Below are 27,806 nucleotides of genomic sequence, written 5' to 3'. Positions count from 1 at the left end.
GTTTGTTTTATATCGAATCAAGTTTTTTGGGGACCAGTAGAAGGCACTAAATATTACACACTCCCTTTAAACAAGTAGGGTTGTTTTTTTCACAGTATTGCGTTTGACGTGCAATAATCCAATATGCGATAACATCTACCGCTTTTTAATGTCAAATTTTGGCAAATAATATCACTTTATTTTTTGTGGACAATATTCAAGGCTTGTTTTTCTATTTTTCAATATTGTGCAGCACTAGGCGCATGCGCGGTGTTCGACGCTTCACCCATGTCATGAGTGGGCGTGTCCTCAGCCCAAAAGGACTTATGTTGTTATGCAGTAAATATTGTTGCTTACACGCTTGTTTGCCCTTAAGTGTGAGGATGTCGTCACAGATAGTTTAGGATCGAACTGGGGAGTTAATTTTGCCATCTTGCACTTGAAAAGGAAGAAGAGGAGGCCGGAAAGGACGTCACGTTCAAGGATCGTAAGCGGTTTGTTTGTCAGTTGCTATGGCAACGTGTCCTGAATCGTCTAATGCTATACTTTTTTTTCTTGATGTGTGTTATTACTCATTGCACTTTATACTTGTTCTTTATTCTTGTGTGTTCTATAACGTTTAGTTGACAGTGTTAAAAGTTTCAAGCTGTCGAAAAAGTGAATATGCCACAAATAGAGTGGGCAATTCGCGTTTGTATGCCAATGGAAGTCTTGTACTGCATAATAACTGCCAATCAGAAGCCGGCTCCCTCTCAAGCTTAGTGATGTGTCGCAAACGTGACGGCTCTATGAGGCGATTCCCGGCTAATCAGGAGCTGGCTCCCATCGGGACACTTTTTTTCTATCTCTAAGGCAGACGTGATTGGTCGAATTAATTGTTCCATCTATCCATCCATTATCTTCCACTTATCCGACGTCGGGTCGAGGGGGCAGCAGCCTTAAAAGGGAAGCCCAGATGTCCCTATCCCCAGCCACCTCCTCCAGCTCATCCGACGGGATCCCGAGGCGTTCCCAAGCCAGCCGAGAGACATAGTCTCTCCGGCGTGTCCTGGGTCACCCTCTGCCGGTGGGACATGCCCGGAACACCTCCAGGAGGCATCCTTATCGGACACCCGAGCCACATCAACTGGCTCCTCTCAATGCGGAGGAGCAGTGGCTCTACACAGAGTCCCTCCCAAATGACTGAGCTTCTCACCTTATCTCTAAGGGAAAAAACAGACACCCTGCGGAGGAAACTCATTTCGGCCACTTGTATCCGGGATCATGTTCTTTCGGTCATAACCCAAAGTTCATGACAATAGGTAAGGGCAGGAACATAGATCGAGAGCTTTGCCTTTCGGCTCAGGTCCCTCTTCACCACGACGGACCGGTACAGGGTCCGAATGACGGCAGACGCTGCACCGACCCGTCTGTCAATCTCCCGTTCTATCCTACCCTCACTAGTGAACAAGACCCCAAGATACTTGAACTCCTCCACTTGGGGCAAGATCTCATCCCCAACCCGGAGGGAGCATGCCACCCTTTTCCGACTGAGTACCATGGTCTCGGACTTAGAGGTGCTTATCCTCATCCCGGCCTCTTCACACTCTGCTGCGAATTGCTCCAGCAAGAGCTGAAGATCACGGCCTGAGTAAGCCAACAGCACCATGTAATCTGCAAAAAGCAGTGACGCAATGCTGAGGCCCCCAAACTGGACTCCATCCCGACAAAGGCTGCGCCTAGAAATTCTGTCCATAGAAGTTATGAACAGAATCGGTGACAAAGGGCAGCCCTGGCGGAGTCCATCCCTCACCGGGGACGAATCCGGCAATCCGGACCAGACTCTGGCACCGAGCATACAGGGACCGCACAGCCCGGATAAGACTGTGCGGTACCCCATACTCGTGAAGCACCCCCCACAGGGCCTCACGAAGGAACACGGTCGAATGCCTTCTAAGTCCACAAAACACATGTAGACCGGACAGGCAAACTCCCATGCACCCTCAAGGACCCTGCAGAGTGTGTAGAGCTGGTCCAGTGTTCCACGGCCAGGGCGAAAACCACACTGTTCCTCCTGAATCCGAGATTCGACCTCCTGGCGGACCCTCCTCTCCAGTACCCCTGAATAGACCTTACCAGGGAGACTGAGAAGTGTGATTCCCCTGTAGTTGGAACACACTTTCCGGTCCTCCTTAAAGAGGGGAACCACCACCCCAGTCTGCCAGTCCAGTGGCACTGTCCCCGATGTCCACGCGATGTTGCAGAGGCGTGCCAACCATGACACGCCCACAACATCCAGAGCTTTAATGAACTCCGGGCGAATCTCATCGACCTACAAATAAACCCTGCCACCGAGGAGCTTTTTGACCACCTCGGTGACTTCAACCCCAGAAATGCGAGAGTCCAACTCAAAGTCCTCCGACTCTGCTTCCCCAGAGGTAGACGTGTCGGTGGGATTGAGGAGGTCTTCGAAGTATTCCGCCCACCAAATGAATTGTTAATTGTTTCTATTATTCTACTTCTATTATCTTTAAAAACACTTTTTTTCTTCTTTTTTTCCCCTAGCTCTTTTTCTTCAATTTCTCCTTTTCCCCATCATCATTCTTTTTTTCCGTTTTATTTCTTTTGCTCAGCTTTTCCTCTTGTGTTTCTCGTTCATTTTTTATTTATTTTTATTTTGTATTTACTTTTTCTTTCTATGTGTCCGTTAAATTTCTTTTGCATTTTTAATTTTATTTTTTTCATTTGTTTGAACGGAAATCGATTTAAAAATGGAATGTAATCATCCCTAAAAAAGAACCTTTGCAATTGATATCTTTGTATTGAGCTTTGCTACAAACATTTAAACAACAGACCAAAAGTTCAAAAAGAAAAAAGTGGGTGGGCTGTCGACTTATGACGAACATCCTTTCTGTGACGCATTTTGTAATTTGCGCCAGCCAGCGTGCCGATTTAATAGCATGCGGATGCTAACACTTTTCCTTCCAGCCGACTTCGTTGAGTAAACAACAATTCTCAAGTCTACGTTTTCGGCCACACAATGAGTACATTATGGATGGGAAACGTGAGCTTTTTTCTTTGTTTTCTTGGGGCAAATGCGTGCTTAGCATGTTGGCTAAGTTGCTTGTTAGCTACCTAGCCTGTTAGCCCTTAAGCTTGTTAGCTGCTTCGATAGCTAGCTAGGTCATATTATTTTCGAATTTGTCCTTAATCGCGATCTCAAAAGGCTATAGACAGGGCACCTTTACAACACGTCTGTTGGTTAGCTTGTTAGCTACCTGGCCTGATGGTTACCTAGCCTCTGCGCTGCCTGTTAGCTGCTTTGCGTGTTAGCTAAGTCATATTTATTTGAATTTTTCCTTAATCACAGAAGATTTGAAAGTGCTGCATTGCCTGCCATTTTCTTCTATAAGTACCCAAAAATGCTACCTCGCAAATCATGGTATCCGTAGTTAATAATTTTCCTTGTGCTTTTTAGCACTTTTTCCGTTGCACGACACAACACTGTTAAATGTAGTGGCTTGAATGCGATTTGTGTGGGGCCCCGCAGCTGGATGCCTACATGGACGAGAAGTTTATCACCAAAGCCTTTTCCACCATGGGTGAGCAAGTGGTCAGCGTTCGGATCATTCGCAGCAAGCTTCCAGGGTGAGCCTAGCTTGGATCGGCATCCGTTACCCTTTGCGTCTCACTCTACCGCCACTTTTGACAGCGTGCCGGCGTCCAGCAGCGCATTGGGTTACTGTTTTGTGGAAATGGCCGATGAGGCCACGGCCGAGAGGTGTCTTCGTAAAATCAACGGCAAATCCCTTCCAGGGGCCAGCCCGGTAGGAAGAACTCACCACGCCAGTGCCCGCCAACCGGCCTGGGTACAAGCTCGGGATCCAGTTGACATGTTGCCGTTTTGTTCCGACAGCCCACAAGATTTAAGCTGAACCGGGCAACCTTCGGCAAACAAGAAAGCGGGTGAGCGTGGTGCACGAGCGCCAAAACGATCGCCACTCAGTCCTAAAGTGTAATCTTGTGCAGCCAGATGTACTCGCTGTTTGTGGGCGACTTGACGCCTGAGGTGGACGACGGTATGCTTTACGAGTTCTTCTACAATCGCTTCCCTTCTTGCCGCGGAGGAAAAGTCGTACTGGACAGCTTGGGAAACTCCAAGTAGGTTTTGTGGGATCTCTGTTCCCACTGTGCAATTAATGGGTCATTTTTGGTCATGGCATTGATTCTAGCCTTATATCTGGTGCCGGTGATCTGCCTGTGTACTTTTATAGCTAAGGCATATCTCAAGCAGGGCCAAATTGGTGCCATAAAGCAGTGTTTTTCAACCTTTTTGAGCCCAGGCACAGTCCTTTCATTGAAAAATATCCACCGGAGCCTTCTGAAAATATGAAAAAAAAAAAGCTTATATTAACAGCATAAGTGTTTTTTAACATTGAAAAGTGCCATTTTATAATAACGTCTTGATTTGGGATTCAAATAAACACAAAGAATCGAGTGTTTTTTAAATCTCTCATACTAATGTACCACTGCAAAAACTCACAATTTCTTAGTTTTATATAAGTAAAGAAAATGTTGTCCAAGCAAAAAGTGAGGGCAATTAATTTTTCTGTGCAGCCTGGTACCAATCCTCGGCCCAGTGCTTGCTGACAACTGATCCATGTCCCTAGTGATTACACATTTGGTTTTGTTAATATTATTACTATTGTTAGGTGCCACTCGCTAAGGGGGTAGAGCGATTGTCTTGGGACCAAAAGGTCGCAGGTTCCATTCCAATTCCTGGCTCCTCCAAGTGAATTGTTAATGAGTTGGTGAGGAATACATTGTAAAGCGCTTTGGGAGGTGTTCACTGACCTGAGAAGTGCTTTATAAAAAGCATTACATTTTACCAATGTGAAACTCTATTTTTTATTTCAAAAGTAAAGTGTATTTTCCGTACTAGTTTTGTTTTTTGGAAGAACCTAAACTTAGTGAGGTTAAAACTTCTCGAGATGATATTACAGACTGAGCGTATATGACTGAAACAAAATAACTAACATAGATCTACAAACAAAAACAGAATTACAGGTGAATAAATGGTCTTCATTGTCAATATTTAAAAGTACAACGAAAGTGGAGGGATTCTCCTTTATGAATTCAAATATTTTTATTGATTTTAAAGATTATTCAAAACTAACACAAGTGTGCAATGGCACATTACAAACATTCATAGTAGCGCTGTTCCAAAACCAATACCTGCATCGGTACATCTTATGAAATCTCATTACTATTTTTCTTTTTACTTAATTTATTTTATACTTATTTTATTACTGATTGTTTTTCTCTATATTTCTGTCTGTTACCTTGAAAAGTGTTAACTTTGTTTCATGATGAAACAGTCACACAACAAAGTTAAAACTTTCGTGTCAATTTTGTCTGTAAATGATACAATATTCAAAATGTAGTACTGTATATAAAAACATTCGCATAGCTTTTTTTTTTTTTTAATTAAAACTTTCTTTGCGTACTCTGCCGGAACAAAGCGGTACTACAATTCCTCGCCTCACGCCAAAATGGTGTGATCTCTAATTTGCATTGATTTAACGTTCTTGCTTGCTCAAATCACGTGATGGAACGAATCAATTATCTGATTAGTTGCCAATGCTTTTAATCATGGATTTTAATCTATTTCGTGTTGTGGCACTAGTTGCCAAATGTTTTTATATGTTTGGAGGAGGGCATTTACAGTGTATTGTAAATGTTCTAATTTCAAGTTCGACATTATTTCTTCGATTAAGCGCTAAAACGATGTTGGGGCAGTTTTTTCCAATTAACTAGAATTGTCCGTCTTGCAAGAAGTGTAATGAAAGCTATTACATTGGCTCGATATACAGGGATCAGAATTTTCCGCGGATCCGCAGATTTCCGCTGTTTTCGAACCCCAAAGGTCATTCCCGTAAATCGTCTATATTCGATGAGAAAATATTTTGGGGGGGTGAGGTATGATACGTGACTGTTTCATCACCCCGAGATAGCGAGAAAAATTGACTCCTACCATTGGTCGATAGGTTCGCTGATAACCAATCAGCGGAGCTTTTGTTCAGAGCATTGGCTTTCTCAAACATGGCGCTCCTTCCGGTCTTTTCAAACGATGAAATGGGTGTTTGAAAAAGTAAATATGAAAATACTAAGAAAAGAAGACGAGGCCTTTGTCTCCGAGATTGATAAAGGAATCAAGAATAAATTTAAGTGGTCATGGCTGGAGAAGACTGTCACAGTAAACGTTAAAATCGGCGCAAAGATCGAGGAAGTTACAGAAACTTTGAGCCAGTTCATCGCAAAGTGTGATGTTCCAGGGAAAGCAAAGTGTCTATACTGTGTCGATCTGATCAATTATGTTACGCGAGGTTGTGTGGCACTGATCGATCATGCTAAAATGAACAAGCACAAAGCAAAAATAGCTTGCCGGCGATCAAATTATGCACTTGGATCCGCATTTAAAAATCGGCAGTGAAACTAACAGTAACACCACCGGTTCAACATTATTGGCCGTTCCAAATCCTTCCACTTCAAATACTAGCAGCAGTCAACCACTGGTTCCCCTGTGTGACAGAAAATCCCAATCTGAGGTATTTATAAATCTATTTATTTATGAAATGATTTTATCTTTTGTGTTTATACAATATTTAGAACAGGATAAACAAAATTTATGACATGTATTTTCTTTAAGCATGTTCAGTTTGTGCATTCTATTTTCAAATTAATGATGAATGGTTATTAATGTATATATTTTCATATATATTGTTGATTAGTAGCTAAATACAAGGTCCATCTTCATCATCAAAACACAACAACAATGGTGATGGTTGTAACATTGTAATCCCCCAATTGTTTTAAACATCTTAAAACTGAAAAAAATACATGGTTTCTGTTTTGTTGGATTTAATTCATTCTAGTGCAATTTTCACATAGCAAATAAGATAAATGCTGTTGGCTTCAGGGGGTCTTCGCCCCACTGAGCCCCCCACCGGGCACCGCCCTGGACCTGGCCGGGGCCTGCGGCCCCTGGACCCTGGCTATTTCAGCTGAAAATGAAAATCTCCATTCTGATCCCTGGATATAGTGTTACCAAAATTTTTGGCGGGGCTATCCCAAACATGATGACTGCTGAATCGGGGCTTATCCGGGAGCTGCAGAGGGATGACAAAATGTCAAATACAGTGGCTTGTGAAACTATTTGGCCCCCTTGAACTTTGTTACCTTTAGCCACATTTCAGATATAAAACTGTTATTTCTTGTGAAGAATCAACAATAAGTGGGAGGCAATCATTAAGTGGAACACACTTTATTGGATATTTTAAACTTTTTTTAACAAATAAAAAACGTAAAAGTGGGTGTGCAAAATTATTCAACCCCATTGAGTTAATACTTTGTAGCGCCACCTTTTGCTGCGATTACAGCTGCAAGTCGCTTGGGGTACGTCTCAGTTTTGCACATCGAGAAACTGTTTTTTGCCCGTTCCTCCTTGCACAACAGCTCGAGCTGGATGGAGAGCGTTTGTGAAGAGCAGTTTTCAGTTCTTTCCACAGATTCTCAATTGGATTGAGGTCTGGACTTTGACTTGGCCATTCTAACACCTTGATATGTTTTCTGGTGTACCATTCAATTGTAGCTTTTGCTTGATGTTTTGGATCATTGTCTGTTGGAAGACAAATCTCCTTCCCATTCTCGGGTCTTTTGGGGAATCCATCAGGTTTTCTTCCAGAATGGTCCTGTATTTGTCTCCATCCATCTTCCCATCAATTTTAACCATCTTCCCTGTCTCTGCTGAAGGAAAGTAGGCCCAAAGCATGATGCTGCCACCACCATGTTTGAATGTGGGGATGGTGTGTTGAGGGTGATGAGCTGTGCTGCTTTTACGCCAAACATAACTTCTTGGCAAAACGTTGGCAAAAAGTTCGATTTTGGTCTCATCTGACCAGAGCACCTTCTTCCACATGTTTGGTGTGTTTCCCAGGTGGCTTGTGGCAAACTTTAAACGGCACTTTTTATGGATATCTTTAAGTAATGGCTTCCTTCTTGCCACTCTTCCATAAAGCCCAGATTTGTGCAGTATACAACTGATTGTTGTCCTATGGACAGATTCTCACACCTCAGCTTAGACCAGTTCATCCAGAGTGATCATGGGCCTCTTGGCTGCATCTCTGATCAGTTTTCTCCTTGTATGAGCTGAAAGTTTAGGGGGATGGCCCTATCTTGGTAAATTTGCAGTGGTCTGATACTCCTTCCATTTCAAAATTATAGCTTGTACAGTGCTGCTTGGGATGTTTAAAGCTTGGACAATCTTTTGTATCCAAATCCAGCTTTAAACTTCTCCACCACAGTATTTCAGACCTGCCTGATGGGTTCCTCGTTCTTCATGATGCTCTCTACGCTTTACACAGACCTCTGAGACTATCACAGTGCGGGTGCATTTATAAAGAGACTTGATTACACACAGGTGGATTCCATTTATCATTGTTAGTCATTTAGATCAACATCGAACTTCTGTACAGAGTTTGCTGCACTGAAAGTAAAGGGGCTGAATAATTTTGCACACCCACGTTTTCGTTTATTTGTTAAAAAAGTTTAAAATATCCAATAAAGTGTTTTCCACTTCATGATTGTGTCCCATTTATTGTTGATTCTTCACATTACATTAGTTTTATATCTTGATGTTTGAAGCCACTGTATTCTTCGCCAAAAAATACAAAGACTGGGGCAGGCCCAAAACATATGACTCAGATTGGTCCGCACTATAGGTCGCCCCGGGTTATAGGGCGCACCCCCAAAAAATAGTTTTTGGTCCTACATCTTCCATAGATAAGGCGCACCGGATTATAAGGCGCTACAATGGGAACGTCGACAAAACAGTCAGATGATTCAGTCAAACTGATTACCCCCTTAACATTCCCAAAGCTTGCAAAGAAGCAAATACGTGTCGTAGACACGTGCGGATGCGGTGTCCGTACGATGTCACTCAAATGCATCATTTCAAATATCAAGTCTTGGGATTCAAGAAATGCCAACCACTCCTTAGTTTCTATTTTCTTTTTCGCTTGCAACTTTACTGTGCATATGACAATAAACACTTGGAATTGAGTTTAATTCACTCAACTCATCACAGCAACATCAAGATCGTTCTAAAACAAGATACCGGGAAAATATAAAGCCGCATAGCTCACCTAAGTTCTCACGTTCAATAATGATACACAATCACGGTCTTCTTACAACCGTGAGTGTAGTAAATCCAGGAGAGTAAAATATTTACAAATACAGACTAATGAAACATGTTTCTTTATGGCGTAGTTTAGCAAGCTTGCTATTCAGTCATCTTTTTTGGCCAATTTCAGGGTTTGTTTTGGCCCTCTAGCCAATCCGAGGCTCCGAATAACTTAAACCAATAGTGATCGATTTAACAGATGATTGACACATCTTCTTCGGCCAATTGCAGGGTTTGTTTTGGCCCTCTAGCCAATCCGAGGCTCCGAAAAACTTCAGCCAATAGCGATCGATTTAACGGATGATTGACCATCTTTTTCGGCCAATTGCAGGGTTTGTTTCGGCCCTCTAGCCAATCCGAGGCTCCGAATAACTTTAGCCAATAGCGATCGATTCAAATGATGATTGACACATTGGTTAGCCAATGAAACGCCAGTATATAAATCCCAGCATACACCGCGGACTACTCCACGTTCGGGGGGAAATCGAGTCGGCGGCTGTTGCGTAAGTTGCGAGACCTTGCAATTTAATATTGAGCCATATATAAGGCGCACTGTATTATAAGGCGCATGGTCAGCTTTTGAAAAAAATTAAGACTTTTAAGTGCGCCTTATAGTGCAGAAAATACGGTAATTCCTTAAAGTAAGTTTCAGGAATAAAAACTGGTATGGTTTGAAATGAATAAAGAAACCTGGAAAAAATACTCATTTTGATTAAATTAATTCTTCCTACGAGAGATAATGAGTCTTGGCCATCTGTCTATATCTTGTTTAGCCTTATCGAGGGCACTTTAAAAAACAATTCTCAAACAGATTTTGTAATTGCTAGTGACACACCCACCCAAATAGTTCAAGTGATCTTTAGTAACCATACATGGAAAGCCTCGGTAAATTAACAGCCGAGCTTTTTTGTCAATTGGAAAAAGAACACTTTTTGACAGATTTAGCTTATAACCAGATACTGGGCCAAATTTGTTAACGGAAGATAAAGCAATGGGGATTGTATTAAGTAGATTAGAAAGAAGAGGTCATCGGCGTAAAGAGATAATTTGTGAGTTTGTCCCCCCCTTCGAATTCTGGTCAGCTGAACACTCTCCCTCAGCATAATTGCCAATGGCTCTATAGTGATATTGAATAGCAAGGCGCCCAGGGGACAGCCCTGTCTTGCCCCACGAGAGACGGGGAAGAAACTTGATTAAAACCTAATTTGCCAGTATTGATGCTTGTGGCATAGCGTATAAGATGCCAATCCAGGAGCCGAATTTAGGGCCAGTTCTGAATTTTTGAAGCGTGGAGAATAAAAAAATCTCATTTCAACTCTATCAAACACTTTTTGCGCATCAAGAGAGATCACTGCTTCTGGTGTGAGGTCGTTGCTCTGATATATGACATTGATATTTGCCTGTCTGTGACAAACCCCGTTTGGTCTGGGTGTATCAGTTTTAAGAGCACAAAGTCTGTCTGCTAACACCTTTGCTATTATTTTATAGTTGCAATTTAAGAGACAGACAGGAACGACGATAATATTCGCAAAGCAAGGGATCTTTGTCTTTGTGAAATTGAAATTGTTGCTTGAGTCATTGTTGCGGGTAATTTTCTTTTGTGAAAAACTTCCTTATAAACCTTTAGATAATAATCAGACAAGTTTAGAACTGAATGTTTTGAAAAAATATCGGGAACCCATCTGGGCCAGGTGCTTTACCCGATTTCGTTTTTTTAATATCTCTGATTATTTCAAGTTGTGTGATATCAGATTCTTGTATACTTTTATCCAGATCATCTTAAGTTGATTGATAGATAGATACTTTATTCATCCCCGTAGGGAAATTCACACTTCCAGCAGTCTCCCTTGTTGTTTATTAACAGATTAACATGATGCCCTCGGGGTGCTTGTAGATAGATAGATGATGTCACACGCTAGTCCAAAAGTTCGACGTCTCTGCGGCAGGTGGAAATCTTTGTGCCCAGGGATACCACCTCGTGTTAGCGAGTCCACCTCTCCGTTTCCCGCAGGCTTTCGTGTCTCTAACAGCGCTGAAGCCTATTACTCCGGGTAGCCCCGGTCCGGGTGGCTCCACGTTAGTGTCCGGGATGCTAGATGTGAGCCACGTTTCCGTAAAACACAGCAACTGCACTTCCTGTGCGCTTTGATTTTTTTCACCAGCACAGCCAGTTTGTCGGTCTTATTTGGTAGAGAACTTCAGATTTACCATGATTATGGATGGTACCGAAGACTTATAACCCTGCTAGCCGCTTAGCTAGCTCCGGCTCTCCATCCACGATAGGCCCCCCTCATCACGCCGGCACGAGAATTCTTCAGGGCAAGGAGTTGAATCCTCGAATAAACTCATTTTTGTGCGTTAAAACCCATGTCCATAGGATAGAATGTAATCCAAAGTGTAGTTGTCAAACGGGACGAAAAACACCGAAGATAGTAGCAGACAATAAAACAATAAATCACAAAAAGGGAGAGATAACAGGGGAGCTGCTGAAGAGGCTGCTGGGGAGGCTGCCGCTCGGCGGCGGCGCCGCTTTGATCTAGAGGCAACTTGTGAAAAAATGATATATCTGGGCTTGATCAAAAGCTGAGGAAGAATAAAGCTTTTTATAAAACGATTTGAATTCTTTGTGTCAGTTTGATCAGTTAATACTTTCCCTAGTTAATTTTTAATTGCGCCTATAAAACATGCAGTGGATGTGTGTTTCAGCTGGTGTGATAATAATTTGCCTGCCTGGTCGCTGTGCTCAAATTCCGTAACACGGGGCCGGAGATGTGAGCCAATGGCTTCATTGTTGGTGATTGTATTAAATTCAATTTGCAGAAGGAGTCTTTCCTCTTGGAGGTCGACATACAGTGCATCCGGAAAGTATTCACAGCGCTTCACTTTTTCCACATTTTGTTGTGTTACAGCCTCATTCCAAATTGTATTAATTTAATCTCTTATCTCAAACTTCTACACAAAATACTCCATTATGACAATGTCAAAAAGGTTTTTTTTTTAATTTTTTTGAATTTATTAAAAATAGAATACTAAGAAATCATATTTACATAAGTATTCACAGCCTTTGCCATGAAGCTCAAAATTGAGCTCAGGTGCATCTTTTTTCCACTGATCATCCTTGAGATCTTTCTACAGCTTAATTGGAGTCCACCTGCAGTAAATTCAGTTGATTGGACATGATTTGGAAAGGCACACACCTGTCTATATAAGGTCCCACAGTTGAGTGTGCATGTCAGAGCACAAACACCAAGCATAAAGTCAAAAGAACTGTCTGTAGACCTGCGAGACAGGATTGTCTTGAGGCACAAATCTGGGGAAGGATACAGAAAAATTTCTGCTGCTTTGAAGGTCCCAATGAGCACAGTGGCCTCCATTATTCGTAAATGAAAGACATTTGGAACCACCAGGACTCTTCCTAGAGCCTGCCGGCCTTCTAAACTGAGCGATCGGGGAAGAAGGGCCTTAGTCGGGGAGGTGACCAAGAACCCGATGGTCACTCTGTCAGAGCTCCAGCGTTCCTCTGTGGAGAGAGGAGAGCCTTCCAGAAGGACAACCATCTCTGCAGCAATCCACCACTCAGGTCTGTATGGTAGAGTGGCCAGACGAAAGCCACTCCTTAGTAAAAGGAACATGGAAGCCCATCTGGAATTTGCCAAAAAGCACCTGAATGACTCTCAGACCATGAGAAACAAAATTCTCTGGTCTGATGAGACAAAGATTGAACTCTTTGGTGTGAATGCCAGGCGCCATGTTCGGAGGAAACCAGGCACCGCTCATCACCAGGCCAATACCATCCCTACAGTGAAGCATGGTGGTGGCAGCATCATGCTGTGGGGATTTTTTTCAGCAGCAGGAACTGGCAGACTAGTCAGGATAGAAGGAAAAATGAATGCAGCAATATATAGAGATATCCTGGATGAAAACCTGCTCCAGAGCGCTCTTGACCTCAGGCTGGGGCGAAGGTTCATTTTTCAGCAGGACAACGACCCAAAGCATACAGCCAAGATCTCAAAAGATTAGCTTCATAACCACTCCGCGAATGTCCTGGAGTGGTCCAGCCAGAGTCCAGACTTGAATCCGATCGAACATCTCTGGAGAGATCTGAAAATGGCTGTGCACAAACGTCTCTCATCCAACCTGAGCTTGAGACTTATTGCAAAGAAGAATGGGCAAAACTGCCTAAAGATAGGTGTGCTAAACTTGTGGGATCATATTCAAAAAGACTTGAGGCTGTATTTGCTGCCAAAGGTGGATCAACAAAGTATTAAGCAGAGGCTGTGAATACTTATGTAAATGTGATTTCTTAGTTTTCTATTTTTAATAAATTCAAAAAAAGTTAAAAAAAAAAAACGTTTTCACATTGTCATAATGGAGTATTTTGCGTAGAATTTTGAGATAAGAGATTAAATTAATACAATTTGGAATGAGGCTGTAACATAACAAAATGTGGAAAAAGTGAAGCGCTGTGAATGCTTTCTGGATGCACTGTAGAGGGTTGTTGAATGCTGCTGGTCATCTTCCTTAATGTGGTCAATTAGCTAGGACGCTCTCTTCATCCAATTTTTTCTTTAAAGAAATTACTTGTCCTCTTAAATAAGCTTTTAGGGTTCCCCAAATCAAGGAATAGCTTATCCCAAATGTTTCATTTACTTCCGTTAAAATATAAATTTGTGCATTGATAAACTCAAACTTCTCATCAGAAAGATATTGGGAGTTTAAGCGCCACAGAGAAGTATTTTATGGAATATTCGGTTGCAATATCATTGGGGCGTGATCTGACATTTCAATGCTGCTATATTTTAGTCACCATATCTAACAATTTCTGGTCAATTAAGAATTGATCGATTCGAGAGTAACTTTGATGTGCTGGGGAGAAGAGAATTATTTTGCTGCGAGATACCTGAATCTCCAGTGGTCTACCACGCCATACAACTTAAGGTAGTCATTAATACAGAGAGCTGTCTTGCTTGGCATAGCAGGTTTAGAGCTTGATTAGTCAAGGACTGGATCCAAGGTGCAATTCAGATCCCCGGCCAATATTAAGTCATGGGAATCAAGATCTGCCAGCATAGAAAAGAGAGCAGTGAAAAAATTGACATTGTCCCAGTTAGGTTCATAAACATTTGCTAACACCACCGGCTTGTAAAATACTTTGCCCTGAGTGATGACAAAGCGCTCATTTTGGTCTGTAATTGCTTTCTCTTGTGCATACAGCATGTCTCTATGAATAAGTATAGCCCCTCCTCTACTCTTGCTACTAAAATCTGAGTGGTAATATTGTGTGAAGCCACCCCTAAATAGACGTGTGTGTGTGTGTGGTATTTATTCAGTCATTTTGTTAATTGTAGGAAGACTATTGAACTGTGCAACTTATTCAAGTGAGATTTTATGTTGTTACACCCAATAGGATTGTTTGGTCCACAGACATTTCAGCTCACCAGTGTGGTCGGATTAAAAGTCTAATTTGTAGACAACACATTAAAATAATAATAATGTGTGTATTGAAAGGGAAATAAACCATTTCAGTGGATACCTTGCACCCGAAACACCAAAAAACTAACATAACGTGTAATAAAACATTGGTTTTCATTTTTCTGCTTTTTACCCATCAAATCAGTTCTCAAAAAGAGACAAAATTACTTCCTGGTATTACCATGCAGGCTCCCACCCAAACCTATGAACTTCAGATACATTGTCAAAGTACCCCTGCGCCACCCTAAGCATTACAATCACTCCACACACAACGAAGAGAGTTTGTGAAAAAAATAAACGGCTGATATTCATTATAAAAACATTTTTTTGCCATTATCAATGCTTCACTTCATACATTTAAGCGTCTTTTAATATGTGAAGGACAGCCACCCTCAACTTGGCAGCCATTTATTCAGTAATTCTTTCACGACAAGATCCTTGGCAGATTTGGCATCTTTAAAGGTGTTTTCTATTCCAGACGTAGTGGAAATTCTCAGTGTTGCGGGTAGCTCAGTCCATACCAGACCCCTCACCTCCAAGAATGCAGCGCATTGTTAACTCACTGCCTGAGTATGGTCGTGTAAGATACGGATGCTGTCACCGTTGTTAGTTGTCATCACCCCAATTTCAGCCCCCTCTTCTTCAAAAGTAGCTCCTTCTTGTTAAATTAGTGGCACTGGACGAAGAACGCTCTACACGGTGGCTTCTCCAGGGTTAGGGTGTCCATGCTAGGCCACCTGAGCTAGCATTAGCCTCAGCTCTCGATTCTTGTTCTTCAGGTCAGCGTGTCTTTTAGCATATCCGCCACATACCTGGATGTCATGTTCTGTTTTCTCTGCCCTCTTTTATTCCGGTTATTCTGACCTTATAGCGCCACAAGCGTCCCTCCAAGTCCATATTTAGACTTCAGGAAGACCAATTCTTTCTGAAGGAGACTAATTTCGGACTCCAGTGTGGCTATCGCGTCTAAGTGTTTATTAACGCCAGATTCCAGCGGTGCGGCTTTCGGACTTGTCTAGCTCTAGACTTATGCTTGAGTTTCAGCAGGTTTCTCCTTTTTTTTTGTCCAACAGCTCCCATTTCAGAACTAGTATTGCCTCCAAAACTTTTTGGTCCCCCGTTGTGTTTTGCTTAGCTGTAGCCGCCTTACATGCTAGGCCACCTGAGCTAGCTTTAGCCTCAGCTCTCGAGTTGTGTTCATTCCTGCTGAAAGGCTGCTTTTTTAGGTGGCGTTTTCCCGTAGTCCAGCAAGTGCAATTGCGAAAGGTGAAGCCCAAGTTTTGTATTTTAGAGCGCAGTAGTTGAAAGTGGAGGGTTCACGTGGGAGTTTGACAAAACACGTCTTCACATGACGCTGCCACAACCAGAAGTCAGGATTCTACTTTATGTGAAAGAGAGCGCTTTAGAGCGGCTGGCTAGCTGCATGCTAGCATGGGGTAACTGAGACTTCAGCATTGTCTCTGGCGCTCTCCATGATTATTAAAATACAAGAGTCATGAATGTAGCCATTTCCTACGAATTGCAGCTCTAGGTCATTATTTCATGGGTAATGGATCTAGCATTGGTGACTAGCCACATCCGCCAGTGGTGGCTTAAGAGTGGTTAGCCTAGCTGTTAGCTTTCCCTTTTGACACCCCAGTTAATCCCGAATGCGATAACAATCCAAGGAGCACCTGCTGATAATCACATTTCTTTGCGCTCTTGACTTTCCTCGGAGCAATTTAAATGCTGAATTTCTTTTCAATGTAACGAACTGCTAAAGCTACAAGCTGTTGCGTTTGTTTTGGTGTCCAGTTGTGGAAAGGCTGTTGACTGACAGCTGATACCAGCCTATCACAGTCGCGCGCACACTGCATTCAAACTTTGGCTATCCTTTATTGCAGACCTGGGCACTCCAGTCCTGGAGGGCCGCATGTTCTGCATGATTTTTGAGGTTTCTCTGATCCAATACAGGTGATTCCAATCACCAGTATCGTTAACGAGCACTTGCTAGCTTGCTAACGAGGTTATAATTTGTATCACCTGAGTTAAAGAAGAGCAAACTTCAAAATCTGGCAGGACGTGCGGCCCTCCAGGACCGGAGTGCCCAGGTCTGCTTTATTGGCTAGTGCCATCAAAACATGCCTCTGTTTGGCGCTGTTAATATCCAAACTGTGACCATACTTGTTGGCCAAACACTTAAACACTCAAATAACAAACTGGACTTACAAATCTTTGGGGATGGGGGTGTGTGTTTGGGTCAGACGCAGTGTCCTGTGATGATATAATCGAACTACGTCACATCGCAATATCGATTAGATTCCGTGCAGCTCTATCACACAGGCACACAATTTGGATAATTTCTTATGACACACCAGTGTGTCTCTGCAAACCACATGGGAAGACACTTTCGATGGCCATTTTGCTTTTGGTGCCAGGTGTGCAAGGGCACTTGTTGGAGGAAAATGGCGCCAATTGTCATTTTGTTCACAGGAAATCAGTGAGCTGTCATTTTTGTGCTCTAAGTAAGAAACACTGCTATGATGTCTGAACACAATTATGACGTCTTTCTCAAAGAGAGATGAGTTGCCAACATTATTCAAAATGTAATTATTTTAATAGTTCAATATTTACTCAGTGTGTAAAATTTATTACCCATATATAAAGCAGTGTCCTTAATGTCAAGGTTAAAACTTGAGATTGTAGTAGAAAGAAGAAAAGAACACACTCTGAGTCAGAAACGTTTTTGATAGCCCCTTCCATCAGAGGTACGTGCTTCCAGAATCAGCTCAGAGAAGAACAACTCCCTCCTTTGGCAGAAGGCTCATTTATTGTCAAACACCAGAAGGAAACTAGTCAAGTCATGTTTATTTGTATAGCCCTTAATCTGCACAGGTTATTGCAAACCGCAGAATATTATTACACCATCCCCTGATCTAAAACCTACATGAGGGCAAGGAAAAACTCAAAAACCTCAACATGAGGAAAATGAAGAAACCTTGAGAAGGGACTGCACATGTGGTAATCCCCCTTCCAGGATGACCAGGCTGCAATGGATGTTGCAATAACAAATAATACACAGATATTGTCAACATAAAATATAGGTTATTCATATGCTATAGAGTAGAAATGTGTTTTAAGCTTAGATTTAAACATTTCCACTGAGGTTCCAGATCGGATCTCGGAAGAGCATTCCACAGCACCGTTGCCCGGATAGGAAACGCTCTCGAACCTGCGGAACTCTTCTTGGCTCTTGGGATCACTAGTAGACCAGCAGCTTTCAGAATGAAGGCTGCGGACCGGAACATAGGGGGAAATTAAATCCGAAAGAGTTGAGGGATCAAGTCCATGCATGATTTTGTATAATACCAAGAGAACCTTAAAATCTTAAGCTAACAGGGAGCCAATGCAGGTTTGCTAAAATCGGGTTAATGTGATCAAACTTTCTTGTCTTAGTTAAAAGCCTCGCTGTAGCATTTTGTACTAGCTGAAGGCTCTTGATGTTGGACTTTGGGAGACCGGAGAGTAGTGCATTACAGTAATCGAGACGGGAAGTAACAAATGCATAAATTATAATCTCGCTCTCGCTCTCAATATATATACAGTAAGACCTCGGTTAAACCACTCACAATAAGTGAAAATCTGTGAAGAAACGACGCCCCTTCAAAAAAAAAAATCTCATCTCATTATCTGCACCGCTTATCCTTATTAGGGTCGCGGGGGATCTGGAGCCCATCCCAGCCATCTCCGGGCAGGGGACACCCTTAACTGGTTGCCAGCCAATCGCAACTGCAAATCACATTAGTTCTCGCAGCTTGCTGCGTTCTTCATCGACGCACGAGCCGAGTGATCCACCGCTAAGAGTCGTACAGCTGGGCGATTTTACGTCCGCCCGGGACGATCAGAGACAAATTCACGACAGGGTTTTTACTTAACGAGCGAGCCCCTAACCCGCGGCGCGGGCACTTTCGGGTGCGATACGCACGACACCGACACAGTTACGGGGGTCCTGCGCACGTCCGCCGCCTTTCGCGCACGGATGGCCGCCTGTCTCGTGCCGTGCTACTGGGGTCGTCAGCCGAGGGGGCTCCCCCCCAGTTACGGGGGGTAGCCCGATCGCGCCCGCCGCCTTTTCTCACGTTGCGCCGTGTGACGCCGCGTCCGCCGAACTCGCTCCGTTGCGCGGCGCGGGAGTGACCTCCGCAAAATGACAACTTCTCATGTGTGTGTTGCAATCTATACTCCACAGTATGGTTGCCCTGGTGTAGTCTAGAAATATAGGGCTTACATTTAATGCCATGCAGCGCTCATTCGCTTTTGGCAATGTCGTAAATATGTACTAGTTTCTTTCTGATTCTGTGGTAGGTGGCATTTTGAATGGTCACCCGATCCGAATACACGCGACGTAAACAAGTTTGAGTGTAGCGAAAACCTGCTTCATGTGTTTAGAGGCACGACACCTGTGTTCTGTAGCCAAAAGTGTCGATGCCAAATTCCCCAGGCTAATGGCGTCAAGTGTGGGTTGGGCTTAAGCCAAAGTGTGACGCCAATGCTTTTTTTTTTTTTTTTTCAAATAATGAATATTTATTTGATATCGTCTTTTAGAGATAAGCCTTTCAGTTTGTTGGGACAGCTTCACGAATTCAGCCCATAGTTTGTTTGAAAATGAATTAGTGTCATCAATGTGACACTGAGTGAAAGCAACAAAGGACTGGTAACCACAGGCGAAGTGTTATTTAAGCTTTGATTACCTTCTCTGGATGAAAACTGCAACAATACAAGACAGTACATTGGGACCGTGTGCCAAAAGGTTTGCAAAAATAAAGTGCAAAATCTTAACATCTCTATTCTAATAGGTAACCTAAACATTATAAAAATGAAAAAATAACTACTTGCGTTATTGCCTTGTTTATCCTGGGGATGGAAACTAATTGTACATGCCACCATCAAGTCAGTTATAACATGAGTTCTTTTTTTACTGTGAGCAATTCGGATGTAGTATTTTGCTATGCTTTTAAACTAAAAGCTCAAACGCAAAATATGTAAAGCACTTCTTAATTAAGTTACAACAATTCTTAGTCTTGTACTACATTTTAAATGCATTTAATCATTTACATGGTTCGTACTGGTGCTTGAAATCCTTGAAAATGCTCAATTTACTGTGTTGTCAAGGTTTGAAAAATGCTTGAATTTCAGGTGTAGTGCTTTAAATACTTGAAATTCTTGCCATGTTTTTTAGGTTTGGTGTTGGCTCCTAACCTAGCTTCTTAGCCTAGCCTAAGGTTTGGCTGTAGATTTTTTCTTTAAGTGATACTGGAGAAATGAAAAATTGGCTTTGAAAGTCCTTAAAAAGTGCTTAAATTTGGCCATTAAAACGGTGTATAAACTCTGTTTTCATAAAAGAAAAACAATTGTCTTATGGGCAACAAATAAATGTTTGGATAATTATAATATTACTAATTTCTGTCTTTCAGGGGTTGCGGCTTCGTTCAGTTTCCGGACGAACGTCTTCAGAAGAGGGCCTTGGACGAGTGCCAGGGTGCGGTTGGCTTGGGGGGTAAGCCCCTGCGACTCAGCTTGGCAGCTAGCAAGTATGTATCTGTCAGGGCCAATGTTTCCTGTCAGCTTCCACGGGTTTGAGCGTCCACACATCCTTTGAACATCACTTGAAACAACGGTGAGCAACTTCAATCCCAAGTGTGGCAACCAAATCCATGGCAAACATCTCCAAAATCTGAATCAAGTTGCACTTTGCTGAGTCTCTGGCATTGCAAAAAAAAAAAATCACATTTTGATGACCTGACTAATGTAATATTGGAAAGATTGTGCAGCCCACAAATGTCAGTAGTTTTTACAAAGTCCTTTACATTATTCCATTATCTTCCGCTTATCTGGGGTCGGGACGCGGGGGGCAGCAGCCTCAACAGGGAAGCCCAGACCTCCCTATCCCCAGCCACTTCTCCCAGCTCATCCAACGGGATCCCGAAGTGTTTCCAGGCCAGCCTAGAGACATAGTCTCTCCAGCGTGTCCTTGGTCGTCCCCATTTCCTTCTGTCGGTGGGACATGCTCGGAATATTTCCCCAAGGAGGCATCCAGAAGGCATCCTTATCAGATGCCCGAGCCACCTCAACTGGTTCCTCTCATTGCAGAGGAGCAGTGGCTCTACACAGAGTCCCTGCTGGCAGACTGAGATCCTCGCCTCATCTCTAGCCGTTTGCGTCTGAATCACGGCCAGAAATTTCTGCCTGTGAAGCAGACGCTGTTGGACGCTTTGAGATCGCCATACAGACGAGATACAGCAGTGCTTTACACGCGGTCGGAAATTCACACGCGGTTGGCAGCGCGAAAAAGTATTGCGCTGCTCAAAACTTTAGGGCCCGGTCACCAAGCCTTTCACGGGCGTATTGAGGCTGAATCACGGCCAGAAATTTCTGCCCGTGAAGCAGACGATGTTGGACGCTTTGAGATCGCCATATAGACGAGATACAGCAGTGCTCTTCACGCGGTCGAAAATTCACACGCGGATGGCCGCGCGAAAAAGTTTTGCGCTGCTCGAAACTTTAGACTACGTGTTAACCGCGGGCGGCACACGAGGTAATGACGCGGAAATTACGCGGAACGACGTGCTCTGGCCGCGGCCAGGGCGTGGTTACACATGGGTAGGGCGCGAAATTTCAGCGGGTAATCGTGGGTGTTCTGCGCCTGTATCGCGGTGTTATTACTTGAAATTAGCGTGTTACGCGTGTGACGGTCAAACGCCTTTCTCCGCGTATATACAGCGCGATTTGCCGAGCACACGTCAGTTGTGCTCGAGACGTCAAGGGGTGGACATGGATCCCCGTCACCGTAGTGACCTCGTCTTAATCCATTTTTATTTCTTGACATTTCTTTTCATTTCATAACAAGATAATAAAATAAAAATTAAAAACTATTACAATAATAACATATTGGCTTCTTCGGGTGCCATAGCTTGAAATCTTGATCTTCACGGGACTGTGTCTTGAGCGGTTATGATTTCTACAGCCCGGTGTTATGCCGAGAAATGCATCCCTGCCAAGATTTGCATCCCCTCGCTACTACAACCACTTTTACCTCGTTTTATCTCACTTTTAGGGAATGTAATGGCGAACATATAACCAAAACCACTTCGTCTTGCATTTTTTGGGAATGTAATACAACATAAACCATTCCGTCTTTGTTTTTGTTGTGAACGTAATCGAACGGTAATGCACACCGTATATAAATCACTTTTGAGAACTGTTATGCACTCTACTGTAAAGCTTATTATGCGGAAATAAGCTTTACGGTAGAGTGCATAAGTTTCAATACGAGCGATTTGAATAGAAAAAGGCAAAATAAACATGTTACCTGCTCAAAAGTGATTTGTATACGGCGTGCATTACCGTTCGATTACATTCACAACAAATACAAAGAGCTCAACCAACCTGCAGGGCACAGGGCATACAGGGGACCGCACAGCCCAGATAAGACTGTGCGGTACCCCACACTATATTTGGAAATTATTTGAATGTGACACAAGACCGACCAAAGAGAGAGACTTTTCCCCTGCTTTTTTGTACTTTTAACTCCCTATCTTTTTACTTTTATTTCTTGCTTGTTTTCTTTTCTCTATCTTCTTTTTTCTTTTATAATTTTCTTGCTTTTTTTCCTTTTTCTGAGGTTTTTATTTTTCTTGCTTTTTTATATTCCCTTTTCTGTTTTTTCTTTTGTTTCTTTTTTCTTTTCCTTCATCTGGGATTTCTTTTCTATTTTGCTTTATTCCCCCGTTTTAAGTCATTTTTTCTTTAATGTTTCATAATAATTGTTAATATATGGATTAAAGCATGAAAAGCAAGCTGAAGAGCTGTTTGGGCACTAAAAGAGACGTATTTTTCTTTTTTTAGTGAGCCAAGCGGTTCTTGACATACTTAACCCAACTTTGTGCAACTTCTAAATTGACTTCAAAATACCGCATTCAAAACACACTGACTAGGGAACCCGTGTTGGTTCTACCTTTTTTTACCTAGATTTCATGCCCTTTTTATGCGCAGGATAGGTTTTCTTGTGCACACACGGAGTTTAGAGGGAACATTGGTCAGGGCTCTTGTTTTTCTTTAAAAGCACTAACAGCTACCGTTGCAGTTTAAGGAACCGTCCGATGCAGCCCGAGAGCAAAACCTGGCCTGCCGGAACATCCTATGCAGCTACTTACGAGCAGTACAGCCAATACCAGACACAGCAGCAGCAAGCCTACCCCAACTACTACTCTGCGTGGAGCTACGACCAGACGGCCGCCACGTACGGATACACGTACTCGCAGTATGACTACTCGCAGTACGCACAGGCTCAGGAAGCCGAAGTTCAGGATGACGGACTGGAAGGTTTGTATGCTTCAGATACCGTGGATCAGGGGTCTTTAACTCTGTTGACATTCGGCCAAATTAATTTTTCGATAAAAACAGTTCTGTTAAAAATGTTCTGCTGTTCTTAATTGTTTATTATTTGTCCACCAGATGTCACTGTAATGTATATTGAAACCAAAAATATGTCAGAGGAAGACTACCACGTAGTGTGAAAGTGTACAAGAACCAGCCTTTTTCTTCAGTTTCACTTTTCTCACTTTCTCAAAAAAAACAAAGAGAAAATGATTTTTTTTAAAGGAATAGAAAATAAGGAAGAAATAAGAGAAAAAGGCAAAAAAAAAAGGACATCGATAATAAAAAGGAAAGTTTGGGAAAGAAAGCAAAAGAGGAAAATGGAAAAAATTAAAGAGAAAAACAAAAAAAAATGCTATTTATCGTTTTTTTACGTCTCTTACACATTTTTATTTTATTTTTTGAGTTGTACTTTGTCTTATTTCTTCATTTTTTTTTTCTTTTTTTTTCTTGTCCATTTTTATTTTTTTCTCATTTCTTTTTTTGTCTTCTTCTTTTAAAAGGTAATAAGGTAAATTTTGGTCATTTTGAGAACTTCATACGTTGTCTTCTTCCGTTGTGCATTTAGCACTTGTTTTGGTGGCACAACATAATACAGTGACATCTGGTGGGAAAATAATACAACTGTCCCTTTTAACTTTGAAATTAAGGTGAGGGCCTCAAACTATTATCCTGGGGGCTGCAATTGGCCCCCAGGCTGCGAGTTTGAGACCCCTGTTGCAGATGATACTCTAGTAAAGCTGCAACTAGTTACAGCTACTAGTTACTTCACTTAAAAAGAAATCCCATTACCTGTACATTACTCTGAAAGTAGCTGTCTAGTTACAAATTACAGACGCTCCCCTACTTACAAACATTCGACTTATGATAAATGATAGATACAAACAATTTTTTGGGGAGGTCAAAAAATATCCGGGCATTGCTGTAAATTAGATTTTGTATTGTGTGCGCCTTTTTCAGAGTACAGGACATTACTGTAGTGCTTCTTTCTGCTGCTACTGGCGTGTGGCGCTGTTACAGTTCACCCGGAAGAAGAAAAATCCGCTTTCTCCTCCTAGTTCGTGTGTAAACATTCTATACTGTATATACTATGTCTATACTATCTCAGGCGTGCTAAGAACTTTGACATTTTTATTGTTTAATATGTCGTGCATCTATTCAATACGGTTAGTGTAAAGAAGAGGCGAGCCGTTTCTTTTGAAACAAAAGTGGAATAAGAAAGCTTGATGCGGTTGAGAAAATGGTTGGCTCGCTTTTTTGGGGATGCTCTCTTACACTGAGGAGGGCCTATTGAAGCTTATCTTCCAAAAATCTTTATAGAGCATAATATTTTATGAAATGTTTATTTTTTAGTACAAAACAATACAGGTTACTTATACAAGCCTTAAACATACAAAATATAGCACTCAAGCAACTTACAAATTCAACTTACGAACAACCGTCCGGAACCTATCTCGTTCGTAAGTAGGGCAGCGTCTGTACCCTATACCATTGGCGATACCATAGGATCACGCCCGCCCGCCAAGGGTTTTAATCCGGCCCATGACAATACGCTGAGAGAAGCACATGGGAAAAATGACTTGAATTTTGAAATATACACATTGAATGCCACTACTCAATAGCGACTGGAGCTGTATTTATTTTGTTTCTTTCATTGTCTTTCTCTTTTTCACTCCTTTTCTTTCATTTTCACTCTTTTCCCTTTCCCCCTATTTCTCATTCTCTCCTTCCCTTTCTCCTTTTTTTCTTTCTCTTTCACCCACTCTATTTCTTCTCTTTTCCTCTCATCCACTGTCTTCTTTCTCTTTTTTCCATTTCTTGATCTTTTTCAATACTTTTTCACTTTTTGTCACTGTCTTTCTCCTCTTTCTCTCTCGCCTCCTCTCTGTCCTTCTATAGCAGGGGTCGGGAACCTATGGCTCGCGAGCCATATATGGCTCTTTCTATGAGTATCTCTGGCTCAGAGACCAATTTGATTGCATGCAAAATTTCTCTATCTTGTTCAAAACCGGGAATGTCTATGCTATTCAGGTACACGTAAAGCCAAACCAAAGCTAAATGGAAGGAAACACTTCGCAGTATATATAGGGCACGTTTTTCACTACAATTTACAGTCAAGGTGTCACACAAAAAAAGGGGAAAAAAAACTTGTTTTGGCTGTACAACGCTAAAGAATCCTTTATTTAAAAGTTCACTATATAATCTGTGTTCAGTGTTCAGATACTTTATGATGAATCCACAGAACTGTAAATACGCCAAAACACCGGAAGAGAACTTAGTCATTTGATTGGGTGAGTGGGAGGGATGGGTGGAGCTATGCAAAAAGTACAAGCATTCCCTCCCATCTCTCGCCAAAGGTAAGCAGATAAGGCTCCCTATTCTCAGAATGTTGTGACGTTTTTACAAAATAAATGCTTGCATCTGGTTTTGAAACCAATATGTATGAAAAAAGGGTCAAAAGGAGTTTAACCGATCTTGAGTAATTGCAAGAAAGAGACAAGTTTAAAGTGGTCTGTTTGTTGAATTTGGGACAGGGGCTCTGGCATTATTCTCTTTTCATAATTTTTATCAAATCATCAAAAATAAATGTGCTGAAGACTAAGCTTTTGTCTGGGGCGCCGGTTTAGCAATTTAGTAAATTTGTCTCATAATATATGGTGTGGCTCTTTCCCAAAATAAAGTTAATATTTTTTGCTTTTATGGCTCTTTGAGTCAAAAAGGTTCCCGACCCCTGTTCTATAGCTTCTCTGTTTCTCCTTTCTATTTCTTCTCTTTATTTCTCTCCTTTTTTGTCTCTTCCCTCCATTAGTTGTATTTCTCTATTTTTTTCTTTCTCTCCTTCTCAGCCTCTATTTCTTGTCTCATTGTCTTCTGTTTTTATTTCATCTTTCTCTCACTCAGTCTTTTATTTCTCTATGTTTCTCTCTCTGTCTCGCTCCCTCTTTCTGTCTTTCTCTATCTTTCTTTTGTTATCTCCATCTGCTAGCTGTTGTTTGTCTTCCCTGATATGAAATGTGCGCTACAAACCTCGAAATTGTTTTAGGATTGCCTCAGTCCAATTTGTCTGCTTTAATGCATCCACAGGTCGCTTCTTTTTCTTTGATCAGGAGTGTCCACTGGGATCTTGTCAATCTTCAATTAACAACGACTAACTGTTTTTTTTCTCCAATTTTGGCACACAATCACACATGACGACAACTAGATAGATAGATAAATACTTTATTCATCCCCGCAGGGTAAACAATGGCTAGCAACTAGGACAGCGTTCTTTTCCACTGTCTTCTAACCAGCGCAAGTACTAATTTTGCCTCCGTGCTAAACACCACCCACCGCATACGTCACAATGTTTACAAATAAATGAAAGAGTATATTCATTATCCGCATTAAATGAGAAACGCATTAACACTCCATGAAGTGATGAGTTTAGTTACTAAAAAATTTTACCGTATTTTCCTGACCATAGGGCGCACTGTTTTAAAAGGCGCAGTCTTGGTAGCTGGTTCTATTTCTGTATTTAAGACATAAACAGGGCGCACCGCACGATAGGGAGCGGTTGCCCTCTGCTGCGGCCGCCTTAGATCAACAGAAAAGCATACAAGAGCGTTTTCTAAAAAATTAGCTGGACCAAAACTATCTTACAAACCATTGATTCATTAATATTCAATTGTCTCGTGGCCTCTCAGTTTTCATGTTCTTTTGCGTAGCATAGAAATCAACACACTATGACGGACAAAAACACGGAAAGCATACTTTACCATTTATCAGCCACATGGTGTCCTCAGCTACATCCGCCGCTTTACATAACACAGGGTGCACCGAACGACTTAAGTGAAATCTGAGACTCATTTGCGCTTTATGGTCGGGGAAAATACAGTAATGTGTTACAGTTTTACCAATAAAATTGTATTTAAAATTGAATTTGCGGTCCTTGGTCCTGACCTTTGTCAACAATGGAATCCCTTGTTGACGATTTCTATTATGGATATTTGACAACGTTGCTTAATGGTTAGAGTAGGCCCGCTAGCTCAACAATGTCTGTTTCAGATCCGTCAGCGGAGCTGGATGTGGCCGAGACCAACAAGTGCTTCATCGAGAACAGCGAAGAACTGTACGACGCTCTCATCCACTGCCCATGGAAGTCTGAGGAATTCTCTTTGGAGCAGGACCAGATCACCCATTCCATTCCAGATCCCGTTTGCTACTGAAGCTGTCGGTATTCTGCAAATGCTTCGGACTGCCGTCTTTGACAATTTTTTTGACCCAGTCCATGCTCGTTTTTCGAATTGTTGTCCAAATGCCACGTTTGGAGGAAAAGCGGCTTTTGTTTTTAAGAACTCCTTACTTTTTGCTAGCCAGTCTTCACTTGAAATATAAAGTGGGTAAAACACATGTGTTATGTTTTGTTGAGTGCTGGGAGATATGGCAAATGGTGTTTGAGGCCTCATTTTGGTGCCAACCAGCTTTCAGCATCTTTTATAAAATCCTACTTTAGTTGTCAGGGGGAAGATTTCATTCAAATTGAAATTGGGAGTTAATTTTTCGTAACAATGTAGAGAATATTATTCATTAAATGAGATATATACATCTAAAGACTTAGAAGAGGAACATGAGATTTAAAAAAAAAAAAAATGTCAGGATAAATAAGCAAATATTTCCAAGGCAGTTTTGCTCTACTTGTCTGTGTGCTTCACAATTTTTAAAGCAGTATAACTCCTCTCAG

At 42.0% G+C, this 27,806-nt stretch overlaps 1 protein-coding gene and 1 pseudogene across 2 annotated transcripts; one reads left to right on the top strand and one right to left on the bottom strand.

Annotated features, from left to right (window-relative positions):
* The first annotated feature begins 318 nt into the window (after positions 1–318).
* trnau1apa (tRNA selenocysteine 1 associated protein 1a) lies at positions 319–27,475 on the top strand. Of its 2 annotated transcripts, none has more exons than XM_088328225.1 (8): positions 319–466; positions 3,509–3,606; positions 3,671–3,785; positions 3,875–3,924; positions 3,988–4,119; positions 20,125–20,241; positions 22,794–23,032; positions 27,131–27,475. In XM_088328225.1, the coding sequence occupies exons 2-8, from the start codon at positions 3,521–3,523 to the stop codon at positions 27,289–27,291; spliced, it is 900 nt and encodes a 299-aa protein (XP_088184351.1). In that variant the 5' UTR covers positions 319–466; positions 3,509–3,520; the 3' UTR covers positions 27,292–27,475. The 2 variants fall into 2 exon arrangements, with proteins under 2 accessions (XP_088184351.1, XP_088184350.1); XM_088328224.1 differs by lacking the exon at positions 319–466 and adding an exon at positions 517–3,022.
* Positions 18,378–18,516, bottom strand: LOC148370565 (5.8S ribosomal RNA; annotated as a pseudogene).
* Positions 27,476–27,806: the final 331 nt, after the last annotated feature.

This window comes from Urocampus carinirostris, chromosome 2 (assembly GCF_059441175.1).
Source record: "Urocampus carinirostris isolate Australia breed hairy pipefish chromosome 2, RoL_Ucar_1.0, whole genome shotgun sequence".
NCBI classification, from domain to species: domain Eukaryota; kingdom Metazoa; phylum Chordata; class Actinopteri; order Syngnathiformes; family Syngnathidae; genus Urocampus; species Urocampus carinirostris.
This window is presented reverse-complemented; position numbering and strand designations above follow the sequence as displayed.

Bases quoted from the DNA above. Each gene is read 5' to 3' on its own strand.
- trnau1apa (XM_088328224.1), top strand. From the start codon at position 2,999: ATGAGTACATTATGGATGGGAAAC. The intron at 3,607-3,670 runs GTGAGCCTAGCT...CACTTTTGACAG, and splicing joins ATTCGCAGCAAGCTTCCAGG to CGTGCCGGCGTCCAGCAGCG. The intron at 4,120-20,124 runs GTAGGTTTTGTG...TCTGTCTTTCAG, and splicing joins GACAGCTTGGGAAACTCCAA to GGGTTGCGGCTTCGTTCAGT.